The sequence below is a fragment of the Saimiri boliviensis genome, chromosome 3 (assembly GCF_048565385.1).
Source record: "Saimiri boliviensis isolate mSaiBol1 chromosome 3, mSaiBol1.pri, whole genome shotgun sequence".
Classification (NCBI taxonomy): Eukaryota; Metazoa; Chordata; class Mammalia; order Primates; family Cebidae; genus Saimiri; species Saimiri boliviensis.
This window is the reverse complement of record NC_133451.1, coordinates 24247541-24268396: the sequence shown is the minus strand read 5'-3', so window position 1 is coordinate 24268396 and position 20856 is coordinate 24247541. Positions and strand designations below refer to the sequence as shown.

The following is a 20856-nucleotide window of genomic DNA, read 5'->3' as shown; positions in this document are numbered from 1 at the left end:
AATATTCCCAAAAGAAAAATTATTTGTAATAATTATTGAGGTTTAAGAACATATTCTCTCTGAAGAGCCTATAAAAATTAAATGTTACCAGAAAAAAATACAAATTCACACAAGTATGGAAGAGACTGTCTGAAAAAAGTGTATTTCCTAACCACTATTTTTAAAAATTTGATATTATACATTTACTCAGTAATGGTTTCAATTTTTTTCTCTTTAAAGAGCTTGAAAATATCGAGACTTTAAAAAGTGATGTTCTAGATAATTTACTGCTAGATTCATTGCTTAAATGTATGACGTAAAATATTACTGATTTTTTTAAACACCTTAATAAAATCACCTTATTAATACCTCGTCTTTCTTAGGGTCCCAAAGAAATAAGTCCAATATAAAATGCTTCTAAATGAAACTCCTTCAAAGACTGTAACTAAATACAATAAGATGTAGTAGAAAGAACCTCAAGATATTCTTGAATGTTGGTGATACTGTTTGGTTGTGTCCCTACTGAAAATCTCATCTGGAATTGTAATCCCTGTAATCCCCATGTGTCAAAGGTGGGACCAGGTAGAGGTAATCGGATCATGAAGGCAATTTTCCCCATGCTGTTCTCATGATAGTGAGTGAGTTCTCATGAGATTTGATGGTTTTATAAGTGTCTGGCATTTCCCCTACTGGTACTCATTCTCTTGCCATCCTGTGAAGAGGTGCCTTCTGCCATGATTATAAATTTCCTGCTAATTTAAAAGTACTACAGCAAAGTTTGATGTGATGTATGCCAACTTTATTTTTTTTTAGCTTATATTAAATGTCTTACACCTTAGTGAAAGTACACAAAATACTCAGAGCAAAAGAATTTTCAGCAAAATCTAACTGCTCAAGATAGACAAATAAAATAAATTCGAGAGCTTATGTTTATTTATTTATCTTTAATTTTTTTATTTTTTTGAGACAAGGTCTTGCTCTGTCACCCAAGCTGGAGTGCAGAGGCACAATCACAACTCACTGCAGTCTTGACTTCCTGTGCTCAATAAATCCTCCCACCTCAGCCTCCCAAGTAGCTGGGACCACAGGAGTGTGCCACCATGCCCAGCTAATTTATTTCATTTTACTTCTTCTACTACCTTGAAGTCTTTTATCCCTAAATGATACCCTTTTTTTTTTTTTTTTTTTGAGACAGAGTCTTTTTTTGAGACAGTCTGTCACCAGGCTGTAGTGCAGTGGTGCGATCTTGGCTCACTGCAACCTCTGCCTCCTAGGTTCAAGCGATTCTCCTGCCTCAGCCTCCCAAGTAGCTGGGATTACAGGCACCCACTACCATGCCCAGCTAATTTTTGTAGTTTTAGTAGAGACAGGGTTTCACCGTGTTGACCAGGGTGATCTCAATCTCCTGACCTCGTGATCCACCTGCCTCAGCCTCCCAAAGTGCTGGGATTACAGGCATGAACCACCACATCTGGCCTAAATAATGCTTTAAAAAAATTCTTTTTCTAATTCTTTGTAGACATAGGGTTTCAAACTCTTGGGCTCAAGCAATCCTCTCACCTTGGCCTCCCAAAGTGCTGTGATTACAGGCATGAGCCACTGTGCTTGGCCCAGGAGCTTATACATACGTACATTTATGTGTGTATTTTAAGCCCATTTCTGCTATAACTGCCATTTATTTTTATTTCTACCATTCTTTCCTATTTACAACTTTATTGGCATATAATTTACACACAATTAACTTCCTGTATTAACAAATACAATTTGATGAGCCTTGACATATGTAAAATTTTCAAAGTTTCCTTGTGTCCCTTTGCAGGCCAGCCTTCCCTCTGCCCCAAGCCCAGGCAATTATTGGTCTATTTTCTGTCATGAGAAACTAGTTTGCATTTTCTAATTTTTAGATATAAATGTAATCATACAATGTTTCCTTTATATGTAACTTCTTTTCTCAGCATAATGTTAAGTTTTATCCATGCTATTGTATGTATCAAGTTTGTTTCTTTTTATTGCGAAGGACTATGAATATGTATTTTTAAATATCCTTGATAAACATTTAAAAGTACAAACTTTTAAAAATGATGCAACAGCTTTAAGTCATTACTTGAGAAAACAAATTATAAATATTGAAGAAATATTTTTAATCACTTAAAATTTTCCCAAATGTACAAACTGTTTTAAACTTGTAAAAGTATTTCAAAAAAAATCTCTTATGTACATATCTAAAATTTGAACTTGGTACTCAAAGTCGATAGTAATTAATCTAAAATCTGTAACTCTGATGCAGTCTGTTACATATGTTAAAACCAGTTTCTTACAAGTAGTAGAAGTATTTAATACTTTTTAAGTTCAGTGGACATGATTCACAGGTTAAACATACATGTTCCATTTATTAGGTAATACTGTATTGTCTAATACTGAATGAAAGGACTCAGAAGAAAGTGAATTAGTAAAATACAAACACGGTGAACAAAAATCCCAAAAGCCTTTACTCATAAAAGCAAAATAAGTTTGAGGATTCTATAAATTTCTCAAATTCTAAAAAGGTACTAAGTGGGTATTATTCTTCTATTCTAATATGAAGTAAAAAAATAAAGCTGCCCAACAATGATAAAAGAAAAAACAGAACCAGCTGGGTGTGGTGGCATACGACTGTAATCCCAGCACCTGGGGAGGCCGAGGCAGCTGGATTGCTTGAGGCCTGGAGTTGAAGACCAGCGTGGTCAACATGGAAAAATCCTGTCTCTATTAAATAAATAAATAAATAAATGCAATGTAAACAAGTGACAAAAATAAAAAGTGTGAGAAAAACAGAGTAAGTAGATTTGAAAACCAAGGATTAAGTGAAAGAAGGAAGAAATGGTGAAGAGTAACTTAACTTCAAGCAATCTTTTACAGAAATTGAATATATATATTCTCAAGTTACACATAATTATAGATATTCTATCTATCTATCTATAAATACATAAAATTTTAAATTTCCTTACCTTATGGTCAATTTCCTTTTCGTATTTCTGCTTTTCGTATCTGACTAACCAATTATCATTGCCCCTATCTTTCAAAACAAACAAGAAAATCTGTTACTTCATTTCTGTGGACATCATGGTTTAATACCTATGAGAAACATCTAGTGCTCTCCTGATTTTTGAGACTTTCACTGATTATTGTAGCATATTAAAGGTCTAACTTAACACAGAGAAACTAAAAAAAAAAAACCAAAAAACCCATAAATGTGAGCTAACATTTACTGAAAATTTTATCTAAGCTGACATTGTTATAAGTGTTTAACATGTAATAATTCAGGTAATCCTCAAAACTACCCTGTGAGGTGATACAATTATTAAAACAAGGTTATTAAAATCAAATAGCTTTTCTTCACTTTAGGAAGAAAAAGCATTAACCCCTATTGTTAGGCAAATTTCTAAGCAGGCTCACTTCATGCCAGCATACAAGTGGTCTAGACTGCAAAAATGTATGTGTGTTTGTGTATATATATTCTTACTATATATATATATACTTACATATATAATATTCTTACCATATATATATATACACACACATGTATATATAGTAAGAAGGTAAATCTGGAAAATTATTTGATGCTTTTCCAAAAACTAATATAAATAAGAAAACACTTTGAACTGGTATTTCTCAAACTTTAGAATGCATCCAAATTACCTGGAAGGTACCTTAAAACACAACCTGCCAGCACCCCCTTGCAGTTTCTGTTCTAGAAGGTCTGGTGTGGTGTCTGAGAAGATGCATGTTTAACAAATTCTCATGTCATGCTGACCCTGACAGTCCAGGGACCCACATTATTCAAACTGACCCATGCTTTGGATAATGTACATCAAGCTTATCCAACCCTTGGCCTGCAGGCTGCATGGCGCCCAGGATGGCTTTTAATGTGGCCCAGAAAAATTTGTAAACTTTCTTAAAACATTATGAGATTTCTTTTACAATTTTTTTAAAGCTAATCAGCTGTTGTTAGAGTTACTGTATTTTATGTGTGGCCTACAATTCTTCTTCCAATGGCCCCAGGAAGTCAAAATATTGGACACCCCTGGTCTACATCATTGCTCCTTGACAGCACAGGAAAAAGTAAGAGTTTAGTGTATTTATAGACTATACTAAACAGTTACATAATGTCAAAATAAGCACCTAATGTAATTTATACAACGAAGCTAAATTATTCACAATATGCAAATAACGTTCCTAATATCTGACTTTGCCCTACCCCTAGGAAACTCCTCCCTAGGGGACAGGAACTGATCTAGGAGCCTGCTGTGAGTCAGACTCTCCCACACAGGATGAATTCTGCCCAGGAGAGTCTATTCTACATCTGTTTCCCAAGGCAGACAGAGGAAGTGGCTTCAAGACTTCTGCAACAAAAGTCTACCGCTTTAATTTGGGTAACAAGAATATACTTTGAAAGTGAACAAGATTTGAGTGAACAATGAGAGAACTTCAATACCTGTATTTCTGATGATGTAATCCAAAATAACTAATCTTTCAAATTGTGACTGAAATTGTTTTCTAATATTCTCAGGCAAAGGGTCAGCTTCAAATTTCCTAAGCCAATATTCAGCCTCCTTGTAACCTTCAACAAATAACTGAAAGGAACCAATCTATAATTTTAAGAACTATAGTTAGAAAAGAAAGTACAAGAACAAAGGGATTAATATTTATATTTCTCAGCAGTACTGTCAAAAATATGTAAATACAATATGAAAGAAGATTTAACACTAATTTAGATAAGCCACATTTATCAAGAAAACTATCTTTATACACTAATTTTAAATAATCACATGAAGAGTATATAGCAAATAAAAAATGCTTAACCCTAGACTTTCAAGGAGCATAGCAGTTATTTTGGGAAACTTTAAAAAAAGAGTAACATGTGCCTTCAAGTTTACACTCTAAAAAAGAAATGCCATTTTCTAAAAATATTTATTAAAATGAATTTAATTATGGAGGTGAAATTTTAAACCTATCCTGCTTATTTAATAATAGTGCAATTTTGTTCTTACTGAAGAAACTTTCCCGGATTCTTTTTATGACATAAAATACAGTAAATAACGTTTTTTTTTTTTTTTACTTTTTTTCACTTTTTTAACTGTTAAGCTCTTTCTTTGAATTCTAAATAAATAATTTTATTTTAAAAACATGATGAAGCCAGGCATGGTGGCTCATATCTGTAATCCCAGCACTTTCAGAGGCTGAGGCAGGTAGATCACTTGAGGCCAGGAGTTCAAGACCAGCCTGGCCAATGGTGAAACCCCTTCTCTACTAAAAATACAAAAAATTAGCCATGAGTGGTGGTGCACACCTGTAGTCCCAGCTACTCAGATGACTGAGGCAGGAGAATCACTTGACCCAGGAGGTGGAGGTTGCAGTGAGCCAAGATTGTGCCATTGCACTCTAGCCTGAGCAACAGAGAGAGACTCTTTCTCAAAAAAAAAAAAAAAAAAAAAAAAAAAGGACAGATTCCTTAATCACACAGTAAATACCCTGTCTTAAACTTTAAAGAACAAATCTACTAATCATAATCTTGATAGTGGTTTTTTAAAAAGTCCTTTCCTTGAAGATATGACCTTTTAAAAAGGTGTTTCAGTTACTAAGATTACTAGTTAACAGTAAACAATTTGTTGGAGAAGGAAATACAAATTTAAGTAGCATGTGATACACAGGTAATAGGTAACCCCAGTTTGCCTCAAAAATACAAACAAATCGCCATAAAGAAAATCTACTTTTTATCCTAACACTTTATGTTTTTGTTGTTGGCATGAAATTTTAATGATTTCCTAAAGGTGTTCTTTAAAATACTTATAACTAAGTCCTAGGAGTCACAAATATGGAAATAACATCCTCCTTTATTCATACTTATTTCAGCATGTCCAAGGAGGAGCAGGCCTTTAAAAACTTTCAAACTTCCTGCCCACTTAGAGTAAAATTTATCTTAAAAGTTAGGTTAACAACTGATTCCTACTCAAATTCTTTTTATCTAGATAAATGTACAGAAGCAAGAAAATCACAAGACCAATATATTTCTAAAAAATAACTCTTAAAGCTTTTTCTAGAATGTCTTTCCCATTAACCCTCTCTACCCTTATTTAGCTGGCTGCTTATCATGCCTCAGATTTACAGGTGATGATAAGAAAAAACTAAATCTAATGTGTAGTAAGTAAACACAGATGCTACCATTTACTTAACCTTTACTTTATACTGACTACTTGACATGGATTTCTTACTTTTATCCTCACAACCACCTAAGAGGTAGTTTTTGTCATTCTCATTTTAATAGAAACTGGGGCTTAGAGAGTAAGGAACTTGGCCAGGCATGGTGGCGAACACCTATAATCCCAGCACTTTGGAGGCCAAGGTGAGAAGACTGATTCAGCAGGAATTGAAGACCAGCCTGGGCAATATGATGAGACTCTCTCTCTACAAAAAAATTATAAAACTAGCCAGGTGTGGTGGTATGCACCTGTGGTCCCAGCTACTCAGGAGGCTGAGGTAGGAAGATTATTTGAGCCCACGAGGTTGAGGCTGCAGTAAGCCCTTTTCACACTACAGTTCTCCAGCCTGGGCAACAGAGCAAGATCCTCTATCAAAAAAAAAAAAAAAAAAAAAAAGAGAAAAAGAGAGAGAAAAAGGAACTTGCCCAAAGTCTCAGAGCAAATTAGCAGAGGCTGGAATTAAGTCTGATTCCAGACCTGTGCTTTTGTCCATTACTTTATAAGCCTTTCATGCAACCTCTTCCTGGAAATGCTTCCCATCCCTCTAAACTGGGTTAGGCATACCTCTTCTATCATCTTAGAGCTTCCTGAACTTACCATCATCTAAACAGCTTTATCATATTACACTGAAATTACCTATTTACTATAAGCTCCTGGAAGATGAAAAATCTGCGCTATTATTATATCCACAGCTAACAGCACAATGCCTAACTCCTAGAGCTCAGGATGTATGAACCCAATGGCCCCCTAAATAAAGCTAATCAGAGAAACTTACCTTAGGAGGGAGTCCTATCCTATGAAACTTTCTACCCACTTTTGGCACTTTTTCTAAAGCATATTTTTTGCCTCTTGATTTTGCACGGTCAATTGCATTGTAGTTAAATGTCTCACTGACAAGCCAAACCACCTAGAAACATACAGTTTAGAAAAATGGTTACAATTTACATTATAGTATCTCTATTCATATACACCGTGAAACTCACTCTAATGATGAAAATTAGCAAAGTTTAACCCTGTAAGAAAGGCTCTGGAGAATCAAAAACAGAAAACACGGGGAATTTTGCAAAGCTTTGTTAAATGAATGGCACATTATTTCTTCCTGAGAGTGGTATAAAAGCCTTTTAGAGGCCTAAAATTTGCCAGTGGTCAAATTAACAACATTGAAACGCAGACTTAGGAATAAACATCTTAAGGATGAAGGCGTCAAGTTAAAATTTAGAAAGGATGCTAGGTTAGCTGGGTGCAGGGGCTCACACCTGTAATCCCAGCACTTTGGGAGGCCATGGCAGGTAGACTGCTTGAGCTAAGGAGTGAGACCAGCCTGGGCAACATGAAGAAATTCCACCTCTACTAAAAAATACAAAAACTAGCTGGGCGTGGTGGTGCACACCTGTATTACCAGCTACTCAGGAGGCTGAGGTGGGAGGACCACCTGAGCCAGCAGGACGAGACTGCAGTGAGCCACGATTCATGATTGTATCACTGTACTCCAGCCTGGGCACAAGACCCTGTCTCAAAAAAAAAAAAAAAAAAAAGAAAGAAAGAAAGAAAGAAAAAACAGAGAAAGAAAGAAAAGAAAGGATGTGGATGCCAGGCACATGATGGCATGTGCCTGTTGTCCCACCTACTTAGGAGGCTGAGGCAGAAGGACTGCTTGAGCACAGGAATTCAAGGCCAGTATGGGCAATACAGCAAGACCCTGTCTCTTAAAAAAAAAAAAAAAAAAGGAACAGAAAAACATTTTTTATAAAGGCTGAAAGAACAACAATAATAGTCTTAAAGCACATTGGTTATCTCTGCCTTCAGTAGGCTCTCTGGATCCCTGATGTTTTCCTGCCTTCTGAATGCTAGTTCTTTATCCTCTTTCTGTTAGCATCGTCAGATCGCACAGGAACAAGACATATTCCCTTAAATACTTTGTGGGTCTACACTAGAATCAATTTACTAGTCACTCATGATGCTTGGATTACTATCAAAAAAGGGGCTCCACTTTAGGTTCTACCATTAGGAATCATTACTGAAATATTCAGATACAGGCAGGTTGTAAATTAAAAGTCCATGGTTAAAAATAAAGCGTTGTTTACCTTTGTTTTAGGTACGATACCCAGATGAAGCTTGTTGTCCACAAGATAGGCACCCGCTTCAGAAAGGTACCCCTGATTAGGAATCAGGCAGCCTCGGCCAAAGCAGCAAGGGCAGCAGACCTTATGGACATATTTGGTCCATTTTGGATTGAGTTGACCATAAGGCTCTTCTGATTTGGGTTTAAACACACCAATAATTTTCTACAGCAAAAGAGTAATCATCTTATTAGACTTTTTATATATATTGATAACCAGCCAATAAATGTTTTCTAATACATAGTTTTCTACTGCTTCCCACCACAGATGTAGGCTTAAATCCTCAAACTATTAAGAGGATTTATAAACCTCAAATATTAAGAGATTTAGTTCCAGTCACATTTTCATATTCATTCTCAATCAACAATCTAAAATCAAGACCAGTAGTTTTCAAACTGTGCTCTGACAAACCCTGGGAAGGTGAGGGTAAGGCTCCAAGACCCCATGCCACTTAACCAGATTAATTCTAATTTCGCCTGTTTTATACTGCTGGACATCCAAGTTATGAAAGGGTTTCACTGATTTTTAAATGTTTGAAAACCACTATCCCAGGTCAAACAGTGGTATTATTCAATATCTATTAAATATCCACATTATATGTTTGCTGTTTACTTTCCCCACATTAATGCACATTCCAAAAATGCAGGAACTTTGTTAGGGCTGCATTTCCAGTACTCAGAACAGTACCTGATGCACAGCAGACATCCAAGTATTTGTTAAATTAACTAATCCAATGACAAAAACCACCTCTAAAATACAAAGTTAATGATAAGATATAGTGAATATCCATGCTGTCAGATTCTCCTACGCTAATTTTTTTCCAGTTATTTTTCAGAAACCAATTTAAAGTAAACTCTTGGCCAGGTAAGGTGGCTCACGCCTGTAATCCCAGCACTTTGGGAGGTGAGCAGATCACCGGAGGTCAGGAGTTCAAGACCAGCCTGGCCAACATGGGGCAATCCCATCCCTACTAAAAATACAAAAATTAGCCGGGGGTGGTAGGCATGCATTTGTAATCCCAGCCACTGAGGAGGCTGAGGCAGGAGAATCACTTGAACGTGGGAGGTGGAGGTTGCAATGACCTGAGATTGCACCACTGCACTCCAGTCTGGGGCGACAGAGTGAGAACCCATCTTAATAAATAAATACATTAAATAAAGTCTCTCCTATTAAAAAATATTTTTTGCTCATGAATGTCTAAAAGTCTCAACACTCTAATTGTTTGATATAATATATTCGTATTAAATTTAGAAGCTGAATTATCCTTAGACAAGAACAAATCTTATAATTTGAAGTATATAATTGCTTTATAACACAATAAATACAATGCAATAAGGTCTCAGTCACTAGTAAAAAAGTCAACAAGATCAACTTAAGAAATAAAGCTTAGAATAAAGATTGAGAGACTGGTAATACCTACAAATACATTTTAATCTCAAAAAAGGGACTATGCTTTAAAATAATTTTAAAACTGTAACTTCAATCTTTGCCCAAAAAATGAGTGACATTATAAACATTCTTCCCCCCGAGAAAAGAACTGCTCCTTATGCATCATTCAGAAAGCTATTAGAAGAAATAACATATTTTTGAAAAATTCTAGATTAAGTAGAACAAAGTGCCACATCAATTTCTCTTTTCTGGTCTAGAATCATCCTGTGGTTCATTTCACTTTCACATTCCAATACTTTCAAACTTCAGATGGCTGAGCCCTCTTCCCCTGGTAAAATGCCAGAAAAGGTATTCATATACCTTTGAAAAAAAATCAAGTATGTTGGAAATGACATTAAGCAAGTTTTGAAGGTTTAAATTTCCACTGTGTTTGACTAATAACGTTATAGACTTCTATAAGATAAGGACTTGTGAATATACACACTCAATAAGGCTACAGCTGAATGTATACATTCAATAAATGCTTGAAACCAAATATAAAATAACAGAATAGCAAACTGTGACTTGAAATTATTAGCTCTGTTTCCAAATACTAAGGTGCTTTACTAAAAGCAAAAAACTGAGGCCGAGCACAGTGGCTCACATCTGTAATCTCAATAGTGCAGGAGGATCGCTTGAGCCCAGGAGTTCAAGACAAGCCAGGGCAATATGGGGAGACCCCTATCTCTACAAATAATTTAAAACATTAGCCCAGTATGGTGGCATGCACCTGTGATCCCACCTAGTTGGGAGGCTGAGATGGGAAGATTACCTAAGCCCAGAAGGTCAAGGCTACAGTGAACTATGATTGCACCACTGTACTCCAGCCTGGGCAAGAGAGAAGAGAGAGAGAGAGAGAGAGAGAGAGAGAGAGAGAGAGAGAGAGAGAGAGAGAGAGAGAGAGAGAGAGAGAGAGACACCCTGTCTCAAAAAAAAAAAACCAAACAAACAAAAACTATAAAAACTGACCTTTATTTTGTAAAAGAGGTTACAGTCAGACTTAATAGGAAAATATGTTTAGAAACTCATGATGATTTCATATTTAAACTCATATTTACTGAAGATTCTACTAAATATAGTAGGTCTGTGAAATTCTCACCCTCTTGGGATCCTTCACAAAGTAACTTCCACTTGAACCTTGAGAGATTCTTTCTGGAAAAATTCCAGCTTCTATTGCTTGCTCTGCTCTCAATATAATCTCAGCAAATTCTGGGTCATCCAAGTGTGCATTCATTTCCGAAGTACCAGTAGTTACTGCATTAAGAAGAAAAACCAGCTATGAGAATGCTCATGATATGTTCCTGTAATATGGATTAGGTTGCTGGCATTAGGATATAAGGTACATAAAATGTAATCAAGGTTTGTATAGACTGCTCTAATCCTCCTTCCTCCCCACTGCCTAACAACCCCCACTTCTCTTAAATTCCCAAATAATAACATGGGGTGGGGGCTGGGCACAGTGGCTCAAGCCTGTAATCCCAGCACTTTGGGAGGCTCAGGCAGGTGGATCACCTGAGGTCAGGAGTTCAAGACCAGCCTGGCCAACATAGCAAAACACCGTCTCTACTAAAAATACAAAAAATTAGCCAGGCTTGGTGGTGCACGCTTGCAATTCGTATTGGCTCTACCTTAAATAAATACCCAGAATCCAACCACCTCTTGCCATCTCCATTCCTTCCACATGATTCAGGTTAGTATCAGCTCTCACCTCGATTATTCTAAGAGCCTCCTAAGTGGTCTCCCTCTCTCACCCATGGCCTCTCTATACCTAACGGAGAAGCTAGTCATCCTTTTTCTTTGTAACTTTTAAGTTCAGGGGTGCAAGTTCAGATTACATAGGTAAACTTGTGTCTTGGGGGTTTGTTGTATAGATTATTTCATCACCCAGGTATTAAAGTGATAAGAACAGGTACTACACTTGATCTTAGCCAAAAGACCGAGAAGCTAGTCACCCAGGTATTAAGCCTAGTACCCATTAGTTATTGTTCCTGACCCTCTCCCTCCTCCTACCCTCCACCTTCTGAAAGGCGTTGTACGTTGTTCCCCTCTATGTGTCCATGTGTTCTCATCATTTAGCTCCCATTTATTAGTGAGAACATGTGGCATTTGGTTTTCTGTTCCTGTGTTAGTTTGCTAAGGAAAATGGCCTCCTACTCCATTCAAGTCCTTGCAAAGAACATGATCTCGTTCTTTCTTATGGCTCTTAAAACATCTCATGTCATTCTTTTGGACCAAGCAGCCCAATTATTTCCCATCTCACAATTAGTCCAAGTCATTATGACCCCCAAGACCCTCACCCAATCTCTAACTTCCACTTTGTTTTTCCATTTAGCATTTATCACCTGATCTGTGTATTTATTCTGGATGCTCCAGAAACTCCGGAAACACCAAGACAAGGATTTCACTGATGTATCCCCAGAACTTACACAGTTCCTGGAATATAAAAGCACTTAATAAAAACTTGCTGGATGAATTAATAACTAATCATTTAAGGTGGCAGCCAAATCAAAGGCTATTCACATTTTAATTTAGAAGTCATTTTAATGGTATACATGTTATTGAGAATATTCAAGATCAATGATCCACTTTCTTTAATTTAAAATCTGTCTTAATTCAGACAGAAATAAAAGCATTATTTATTACTTTTAAAAAATTTGTGCTAAGAGGTTGGGCATGGTGGCTCATGCCTGTAATCCCAGCACTTTGGAAGGCCTAGGTGGGAGGATCGTAAGAGCCCAGGAGTTCAAGACCAGTCTAAGCAACATAGCAAGAACCTGTCTCTAGTCTAAGAAAAGTTCCATTTATAATTTAAAAATTAAATCACTGTTTAAAGTTTGTGATAAGAAAAATACTATAAAAAAGGCTAGTGGGCATATTTAACCCATTCAAAAGAATTTAAAAATCCAATTATTTTAGTCATGTCTACAGTTGACAAATATTTCAAATCATTTTATCTTTCCCTTGAAAATACTTAAGAATGAAGGGAGGAACTCTGTCTTTCTTGTTTACTTGGAAGAGGGATCAGTATTTACTGGGCACTTGTATTTATTTGAGAAAATGAATGTGCCAGTAATCATTATAATTAGTGGTTGCAAAGGACATGCATAGGTAAACTTGTGTTTGGGAGGTTTGTTGTACAGATTATTTCATCACCCAGGTATTAAACTGATAAGAGATACTATACTTGATCATAGCCAAAAGACTGAGAAGTAATCACCCAGGTATTAAGCCTAGTACGCATTAGTTATTTTTCCTTATCCTCTCCCTCCTCTTACCCTCCACCTTCCGAAAGGCTCTAGGTATTACTTCTAGGTCAGGGTTTCATAGGTTCTTAACAAAAATGAACTTGAAGTTACTTATTTCAACCTTGCTCAGGTCTCCTGCAGTTTTACTCTCTGTCTTAGACTTGCCATTTGGAGCGAAACAAATCTACTTATTCCTTTATTCCCAGTAATAAGCCCTCCAAAAAGTTGAAAATCAATTCACGTTCCATTAAATCTTCTCTGTTCTCCACCTCCTTTCATATGGGAGTTTTTTCAGGTTTTCAGCATCCTAGTTGCCCTCCCGTTTCATGCCTCAGTATTTCAATGCGCCTCCTTAAAACAGGATGCCGAAACCACATAAACCACTGCAGAGAATAGGGATACCTCCCGGTCTTGATACTATCTCAAAATAAGAAGCCCTGCAATAAAGCATTCGTTATTTAGGAGTCCTATCATACTAGTAATTCATATGGAAGGAGCTAAACTGTTGGACCGCTCTTGGTCTCTTCAATCTGTACTTGAGTTCTTTTGGACGCAACATGCAGACCTTGACATTATTGCTATTAAATGTTGCCAAATTGGTTTATGGGTTATGTTTTATGAGTTCATCATAGACTCTGCCATTTTTGCTCTCATGGAGCCCAGAGTCATTCTCAGAATACTTAATAATTCAGTTTCAACCAAAATGAGCTCCATCAGAAACATTCCTGTGAAAAAAGCCAGGAACTTCTCATTTCCTTCTCTTTATTTTTGTCTTGTTGAGCACCTCTTTTGGATAAATGAGATAATATCTTCCCCACAGGAAAATAGGCATTCTGTTACCTGAAAATGGCCTAGATTTACCACCACAATCTAGAAAGGCACTTTAAAAATAGCTGGTCCTACTAATTTCTGCCCGAAAAAAAGGTCACATATCAAATATTCTAAATTCAAAGAAACTCAGTTTTAGTAGATAATTTTTCCTTAACTGATTCATAACTGACAATTACATTCTATGATTAAAAAAAAAAAAATTTGACACAGGGTCTCACTGTCACCCAGGCTAGAGTGCAGTGGCATGATCACAGCTTACTACGGTCCCAATCTCCCAGTTCAAGAAATCCTCCCACCTCAGCTCCTGAGTAGCCAGGATCACAAGTGTGCATCACTATGCCCAGTTAATTTTTTTAAAGTTTTTTGTAGAGACAGTGCCTCACTAGGTTGCCCAGGTTGATCTCAAACTCCTGGGCTCAGGTGATCCTCCCACTTCAGCCTCCCAAAGTGCTAGGATTGCAGGCAGAAGCCACAGTTCCTGGCTTTCACTCTAATTACTTAAATGTATGTTGGTAATAAGTTCACCTTGAAGCACCCTCTCCAAAGCACCAGGCGTTACACTGCTTCAAGCAGGATGGGCTGTGGATGATCTGGTCTGAAGGTCTGTTTTCATTTGGTTTGATTTTTTAGTAGCTGAGGGCATGATTAGCTACATTTTCTTTATTTTTTTTTCAATTAAAATTACTGTCATCCCTTTAAGGAATAAAGTATGGCATTTCGATTTTTCTGTGTTAGAAAATACTCAAAATCATGTTCTGAGGAGAATCTCAATTTTACCTCTATGTACCCACTTTGGGTCACCTCTAAGAAGAGGTGGTGACCACCTAGTCAAGTCCCAGTCCTGTTCAAGCTCCGAGCTTTTTACGTCTGTGCAGCTCACCCTCTGAACTTTCACCCATGCGGTTCTCATAAATCTGCCGCACTTCCTTCCCGTCACTCATTCTTATTCACACTCATGATGCTGAAACAAAATGACCTACGTTTCAAGAAGGAAGAGATCTTTTTTGTTGGATCTCTTCTGGGATACATTTTCTGACGTATCCCAAGTGCCTAGAACAGGGCCTGGCACATAGTAAGCCTTCAATAAATTCCTCTGAAAAATTAACAAACTATCCCCTTGGCCACACTTTAAAGGACCAGGCTATTACTGGTTCTTTAAAATGCAGAAACTAAAAATAGGTTAAGAGAGCTTGTTGTATAACCTTTTTTATTTAGCACAATTGAAGTATATATGAAGTATGCAAGTAACTCATCAGGTTTCTATTTCAAATAAATAAATCCAAATGAACTCTTTCACTCTTGAGGATTAAAACTATAAACCTAAACCTACCCATCTTTACCACACCTTATCCACCAACCAGAATATTTTCTAGAAAAATGTAGATGTTCACTGGCAGGGTGCAGCGGCTAATGCCTGTAATCCCAGCACTTTGGGAGACCGAGGCAGGAGGATCACTTGAATCCAGGAGTTCAAGACCAGCCTGGGCAACATAGTGAGACCCCATCTCTACAAAAAATAAAAATTAACTGGGTATAGTGGCTTGCACCTGTAGTCCCAGCTACACAGGAGGCTGAGGTGGGAAGATCATTTGTGCCCAGGAGTTCGAGGCTTCAGTGAGCTGTGATCGTGCCACTGCACTCAGCCTGGGTGTCAGAATAAGACACTGTTTCAAAAAACAAACAAATAGAAAACTTTAGGTGTTCACAAATTTGGTGAACTGAACCCAGCCTCAGGGCTTTTGGAGCTATTCATCCTTCAGGTCTTGAATTGGATGCTGCCTCCTCTAAGTGTTCCCTGGCCCCCATATCTAGGGCATGGCTCCATGCCTCAATGCATAGCTTTCCCCATCCAAGCACATATACACAGTCTGTTAGGACTGTTAGACTGTGTCCTCCATAGGCTATAGCTGTGAGGGGACAGGGCAGGTGAACAGGCATCCATCTAGTACAAGTCCCTATTGTTTCCCCAAAGCCTTGATTTCCACTGGTAGCCAGTAGGCACTCAAAATATTTGATGAATGATGCATGTCTGCAATGGATTGAAAATGATACCTGTATTTTATGCATTGGTTGAAAAATACTCTCCAACACACCGCCACTCACTGTCTTTAAAAAGTTCACTTATGGAAAATGGTCAAAACACATGGAACATCTCCTCTGCTAAAACCTTCCTCTAAATTAAACCAGATTATCAGTATCTTGAACCTACATGAGACAATACAGATAGCACCCATAGTTAAAACTATTTCTACTGAAATGGGCTTCAGAAAAGTTATAAGAACTCTCTCTATGAAACTAATCATTTTTATCACAGATATTGTTCAGCATACAGCATGCACCAAGAGACTATGTGACAGGCTAGCCTTTGTCCATTCTGTTTTGGTTCAAATAATCAGTTTATTTTAACTTTATAGACCCCGTGATTATGTTTTCTCTTAAGTTAGCTGCTCAGTAATCTTAAAAATCAAATTTTTGGGCCAGGTGTGGTGGCTCACGCCTGTAATCCCAGCACTTTGGGAGGCCAAGGTGGGCAGATCACCTGAGGTCAGGAGTTCAAAACCCGCTTTGCTAACATGGTGAAACCCTATCTCTACTAAATATACAAAAATTAGCCAGGCATGGTGGTGGGCACTAGTAATACCAGCTACTTGGGAGGCTGAGGCATGAGAATTGCTTGAACCAGGGGGACTGAGGTTGCAGTGAGCCAAGATCATATTACTGCACTCCAGCCTGGGTGGCAGAGCGAAACTCCATCTTAAAAAAAAAAAAAAAAAGGTCAAATTTGTGAATTGCCTACATTAAGCATCTGAGGTGCATTTTGTATACTCATTCCAGGCTCCATCTTCTTCTCATCTTTCTTCCTTTAATGTGATTTTCTTATTCTGTTCACATATTTATAAGCCACCATGAATCATTAAATGACTTACAAATTCACATTTTCTTTTACTTTGGCAGCTCTCTGTGAATTCTAACACTGTTTTCTGTTACATTAACAGAAGCTAAGTGCTCCTGGTTTGTATTAACTGGGACCTTGGAGAAGTCACTTCACTTCTTTGTGTTTCTTTTTTTCTTTTGAGACAGGGTCTTGCTTGCTTTGTAACCCAGGCTGGAGTACAGGGGTGCAATTATATAGCTCACTGTAACCTGAAACTCATGGGCTCAGGCAATCCCACCTCGGTCTCCTGAGTAGCTTGGACTACAGGTGTTCATCAAAGAGGTCTCCCAAAGTCCTGGGATTACAGGCCTAAGACATCATGCTCAGCCTCTCTCTGTACTTTCTTAAAATGAGAACAAGGTCAGCTGTGGTGGCTCACATCTATAATCCCAGCACTTTGGGAGGCTGAGGCAGGTGGATCACCCGAGGTCAAGAGTTTGAGACCAGCCTGGCCAATATGGTGAAACCTAGTTTCTACTAAAAATACAAAATTAGCAGGGCATGGTGGTGCATGCCTGTAATCCCAGCTATTTGAGAGGCTGAGGCAGGAGAATTGCTTGAACCCAGAAAGTAAAGGTTGCAGTGAGCCAAGATCATGCCATTGCACTCCAGCCTGGGTAGCAACAAGAGTGAAACTCTGTCCCCCTGCTGCCCTCTCCAACTGCGAAAAAAAAAAAATAGTACTCCTTTCACAGGGTTGGTTATGAACATATATGAAGCATATAGAACTATGCCTAGCACATATTAACTGCTATGGAGGCATTTGCTATCATCATTACTACCCAACTCACTGATTAAAATAACCAGAACAAGGAATGCACTAATCCTTCTACTTTGACACTGATCCAACAACTAACACTATGGTTTATGTTGTTTGTAGACTTTGTTAAATGCCTTGTTAAAGGTAACAGACACATGACATTCTTCCACTGACTAAAGTACATAAACTTCTTGTTTATGTAAGCAAAAGAGTTAAGCACCATAAATGATGTTTATATTAATCCAAAGGCAAAAACTTCTTGGAAGTAGAGAAGTAATTTCATGGAAATCAGATGGTAAAGGACAAATGAAGTTAATGGAGTCATTTAAAAAATAACTAAACTTAAAAACTGAGTTAAATTACTCAATCATGAACATTTTAGTCTTTAAAAATTTTTTAAACAGTTTTCACAGAAATTATTTTAAAGTCCCATTAAAGGTAAAACCTCCAAAATAACCAAAGACACAATTATTTTCTAACACTTATGGACCCATGGCAAATACGAAAAAAGGGCAGGCTTCCTCCTGATTTACCACTTCCTGGATATTTGACTTCAGGCAAACCATATATCTCTGAAGCCCTACGAGCTACCAGTCATTACCAGTTTATTAATTTTGAATCCTTGTAACAAGGATAAGGGCAAATAACAACTAACTTGCTGTGCTGTTGTGGGAATAAAAAAAATTTTGTTTCTGAGACAAGGTCTCACTCTGTCACCCAGGCTAAAGTGCAGTGGAGCGATCTCTGCTCACTACAGCCTCTGCCTCTCCGGTTCAAGCGATTCTCCTGCCTCAGCTTCCTGAGTAGCTGGAACTACAGCTAGCTGCCAACATGCTCAGCTAATTTTTGTATTTTTAGCAGAGGAAGGGTTTTACCATGTTGACCAGGCTGGTCTCAAACTCCTGACCTCAAATGCTCCACCCACCTAGGCCTCCCAAAGTACTCACAGGCATGAGCCACAGCACCCACACGAGAATAAAATATATTTTTAAAAAGGTCTTAACAAATTGTAATCCGTGATATAGGTAAGATACTACTTTTTTAAAAAGGTAGGAATTCTAAGAATCCATTTGTATTCTAACACTATATCCTCACTTTGACTTTGTCTGGTTGTGTTCTTTTCTATTTATTTTTTATAGAGATGGGGGTCTTGCTTTGTTGCCCAGGCGGCTCTCGAACTCCTGGCCTCAAGCTATTCACCTGCCTACACCTCCCAAAATGCTGGGATGGGATTACAGGCCTGCCACTTCGTTGGTCTCTCACTTTTGACTTTTTTCTAGCCTTAATACTATTTGTTTACAAAATACCTCACTTTCACAGAACAAGAGCATTCTGAAGGCTTTAGGCTCTTTAAGAATTTACTAGCTACACAAGGTAATGGGAAGGAAAAGGCAAGCTAGCTATTTTACAGACTAAATTCTAAGTAATATACGCCCAAATTGCCAATGTAACTAGGCGAATGCAGGCCCGTTTGTCACCTGGTTCCAGCTTCACGTTGTTTAGTTAAACATCAATGTATCCATCAGCTAATATTATAATGGAACAGAAATGCACGTCAGAGACGCTGGTTAAAGCTTAAACAATCAGACAAATGGCTCTCCTTGGACTTCTCCCATTTATTTACTCTAGAATATGTCTGAATGTAACTTCAACTAGAACTTGAATGACCGATTCTATCTAAAATTCTTTAAACTGTACAGGACACATTAGTGTACCACTAACAGTACATTTAACTTCTAACAACTCCAGAAAAACTAAGCAATGTTAATGAAACTTCCATTTTCTGTGGCTTTTAAGTTGTCATGTGTGAAGTGACAAACCAAACGGGGTGCACACCATCTCATTTAATCCATCCTCACAACCAGCAGAGAGGTGTTACCATCTCCCTTTACGAACATGTCTGTCTCACCTCTAGCAGGGAGTACAAGTCTCTGCCATGTCCATCACGTTAGTCTAACTCCACTCAAGACGCCAGAAAACCTCCCTTTATCTACAAATATCCAGACCTGCACAGCATACCTAAATTTAACTAACTTTCAACATCGTTTCAATTGTCTTGTTTCACCCGAGGGCATCAGTCCGCTTAATAGTGAAGAGAGGTTTTTCGTTTGGTTTTCTTACGTATCAGAAGCAAATCAAGAAAGAGAAACTGTTAGCAGGAACAGACTTTCAACTGCTTTTGCCCCCTGTGGCTAACGTCACAATAACAACATTTAACAGGAAAAGGTTTTGAAACGTGCCCCAGTGGCAACTGGATATTCTTGCTGTTTCTCTCTCTCCTGTCATCCACTTGCAAGTTCACCACTCCGGGAACTTTCCCGAGAGTTCAAGGTTCTTAATTCCCAAGTCAGGTCCAAACTTGAGCAGAGACTGACGACATGTTACAGCGTTAAGCTCTCCCCAGTGTCTGGTTCTAAAAGTTTAGACTCACTTTGCAGGGAGCACTAAAGAATGGGTTTAAGGACAGTCGCTGGCCTTAGGAAAGGGAGCTCCTGGAGAAGGAGCGAGCAGGCGAGGTGCCCGCGGTCTCCCCAGGAAGCGGGGAAAGCCCGTGCACCTCGGCCAGCGCGCGCGGGAGGCAGGACCGAGCCGGGCAGCCGGGGCAGCCACCCGGGGGCGCGGGGAGTGGGGCAGGGCCGCTTCGCACCTGAACCCGCGGGGTGGCTCCGGTCCAGGTCGGCGGGCGAACTCCGGGAGACCCCCATGTCCCGTGGCGGGAGCGGTAGCTCCTCATCACCGGCCTCGCCCTCCTCCCCGGCGGCGTCCAGCAGCCTCACGGCGCTGCCCGGGGCGCCTCTCCGCGGGTGGGCCCAGGCGATCCGCCGCAGCAGCGGCTCCCGCTCCCCGTCCTCCTCCGGGCTCCCGTCGCCCGCGGACGCCAGCCGGCCGGGCTCGGAGGGATCCGCCATGGACTCCCTCTGCTCCCTCTGCAGCGAGACCAGATCAGGGCAGCCAGGTGCCCGAGTCTGGGCTCTGCATGGCCGGGAACGGGAGCGACCGGGTAGGACGGACGCCACCTCACCAGCGCTCCAGCGCGCTCGCTGCCTGCCCAGCGGTTGCCCCGCCCCGCTCCGCGGCCGCTGGGCCCCACCTCGTGCCTCCGCCGGGCGCCGCCCCCGCGCCTGCGTAGAAGGGACCTGGCGCCGGCGGGGCCGTGTGGGGGTGAACAGGGGGCGGGGCTTTTGATGGGCCAGGTGGGGCGGGGCCGCCACCTGCCTCCGGGAGCGCTAGGCGAAGCTGGGCAGAGCTCGCCGTACTGTAGTCAGTGGAGGGCGGGAAGCTTACTAATTTCCAAAGAGGTGCCCTCCTGCAACCAAAA

General features: G+C 39.3%; 1 protein-coding gene and 2 pseudogenes across 3 annotated transcripts in view; all 3 read right to left on the bottom strand.

The window, feature by feature from the left end:
• PI4K2B (phosphatidylinositol 4-kinase type 2 beta) overlaps positions 1 to 20618 on the bottom strand; it is a 35364-nt gene extending 14746 nt beyond the window's left edge. Inside the window, exons 1-6 of one of the 3 annotated variants that reach the window (XM_039468551.2) lie at positions 20185 to 20618; positions 10866 to 11020; positions 8303 to 8503; positions 6994 to 7125; positions 4454 to 4592; positions 2967 to 3034 (exon numbers count right to left, since the gene is read on the bottom strand). In XM_039468551.2, the coding sequence (XP_039324485.2) occupies positions 2967 to 3034; positions 4454 to 4592; positions 6994 to 7125; positions 8303 to 8503; positions 10866 to 11020; positions 20185 to 20446 (957 nt within the window). In that variant the 5' untranslated portion in view covers positions 20447 to 20618. Of the gene's footprint in view, positions 1 to 2966; positions 3035 to 4453; positions 4608 to 6993; positions 7126 to 8302; positions 8504 to 10865; positions 11021 to 20184 lie in introns of all 3 variants that reach the window. The other 2 variants (XM_039468550.2, XM_039468552.2) reach the window with 2 other exon arrangements.
• On the bottom strand, positions 11620 to 11714 carry LOC120363878 (U2 spliceosomal RNA; annotated as a pseudogene).
• Positions 12890 to 12980, bottom strand: LOC120363882 (U2 spliceosomal RNA; annotated as a pseudogene).
• Positions 20619 to 20856: the final 238 nt, after the last annotated feature.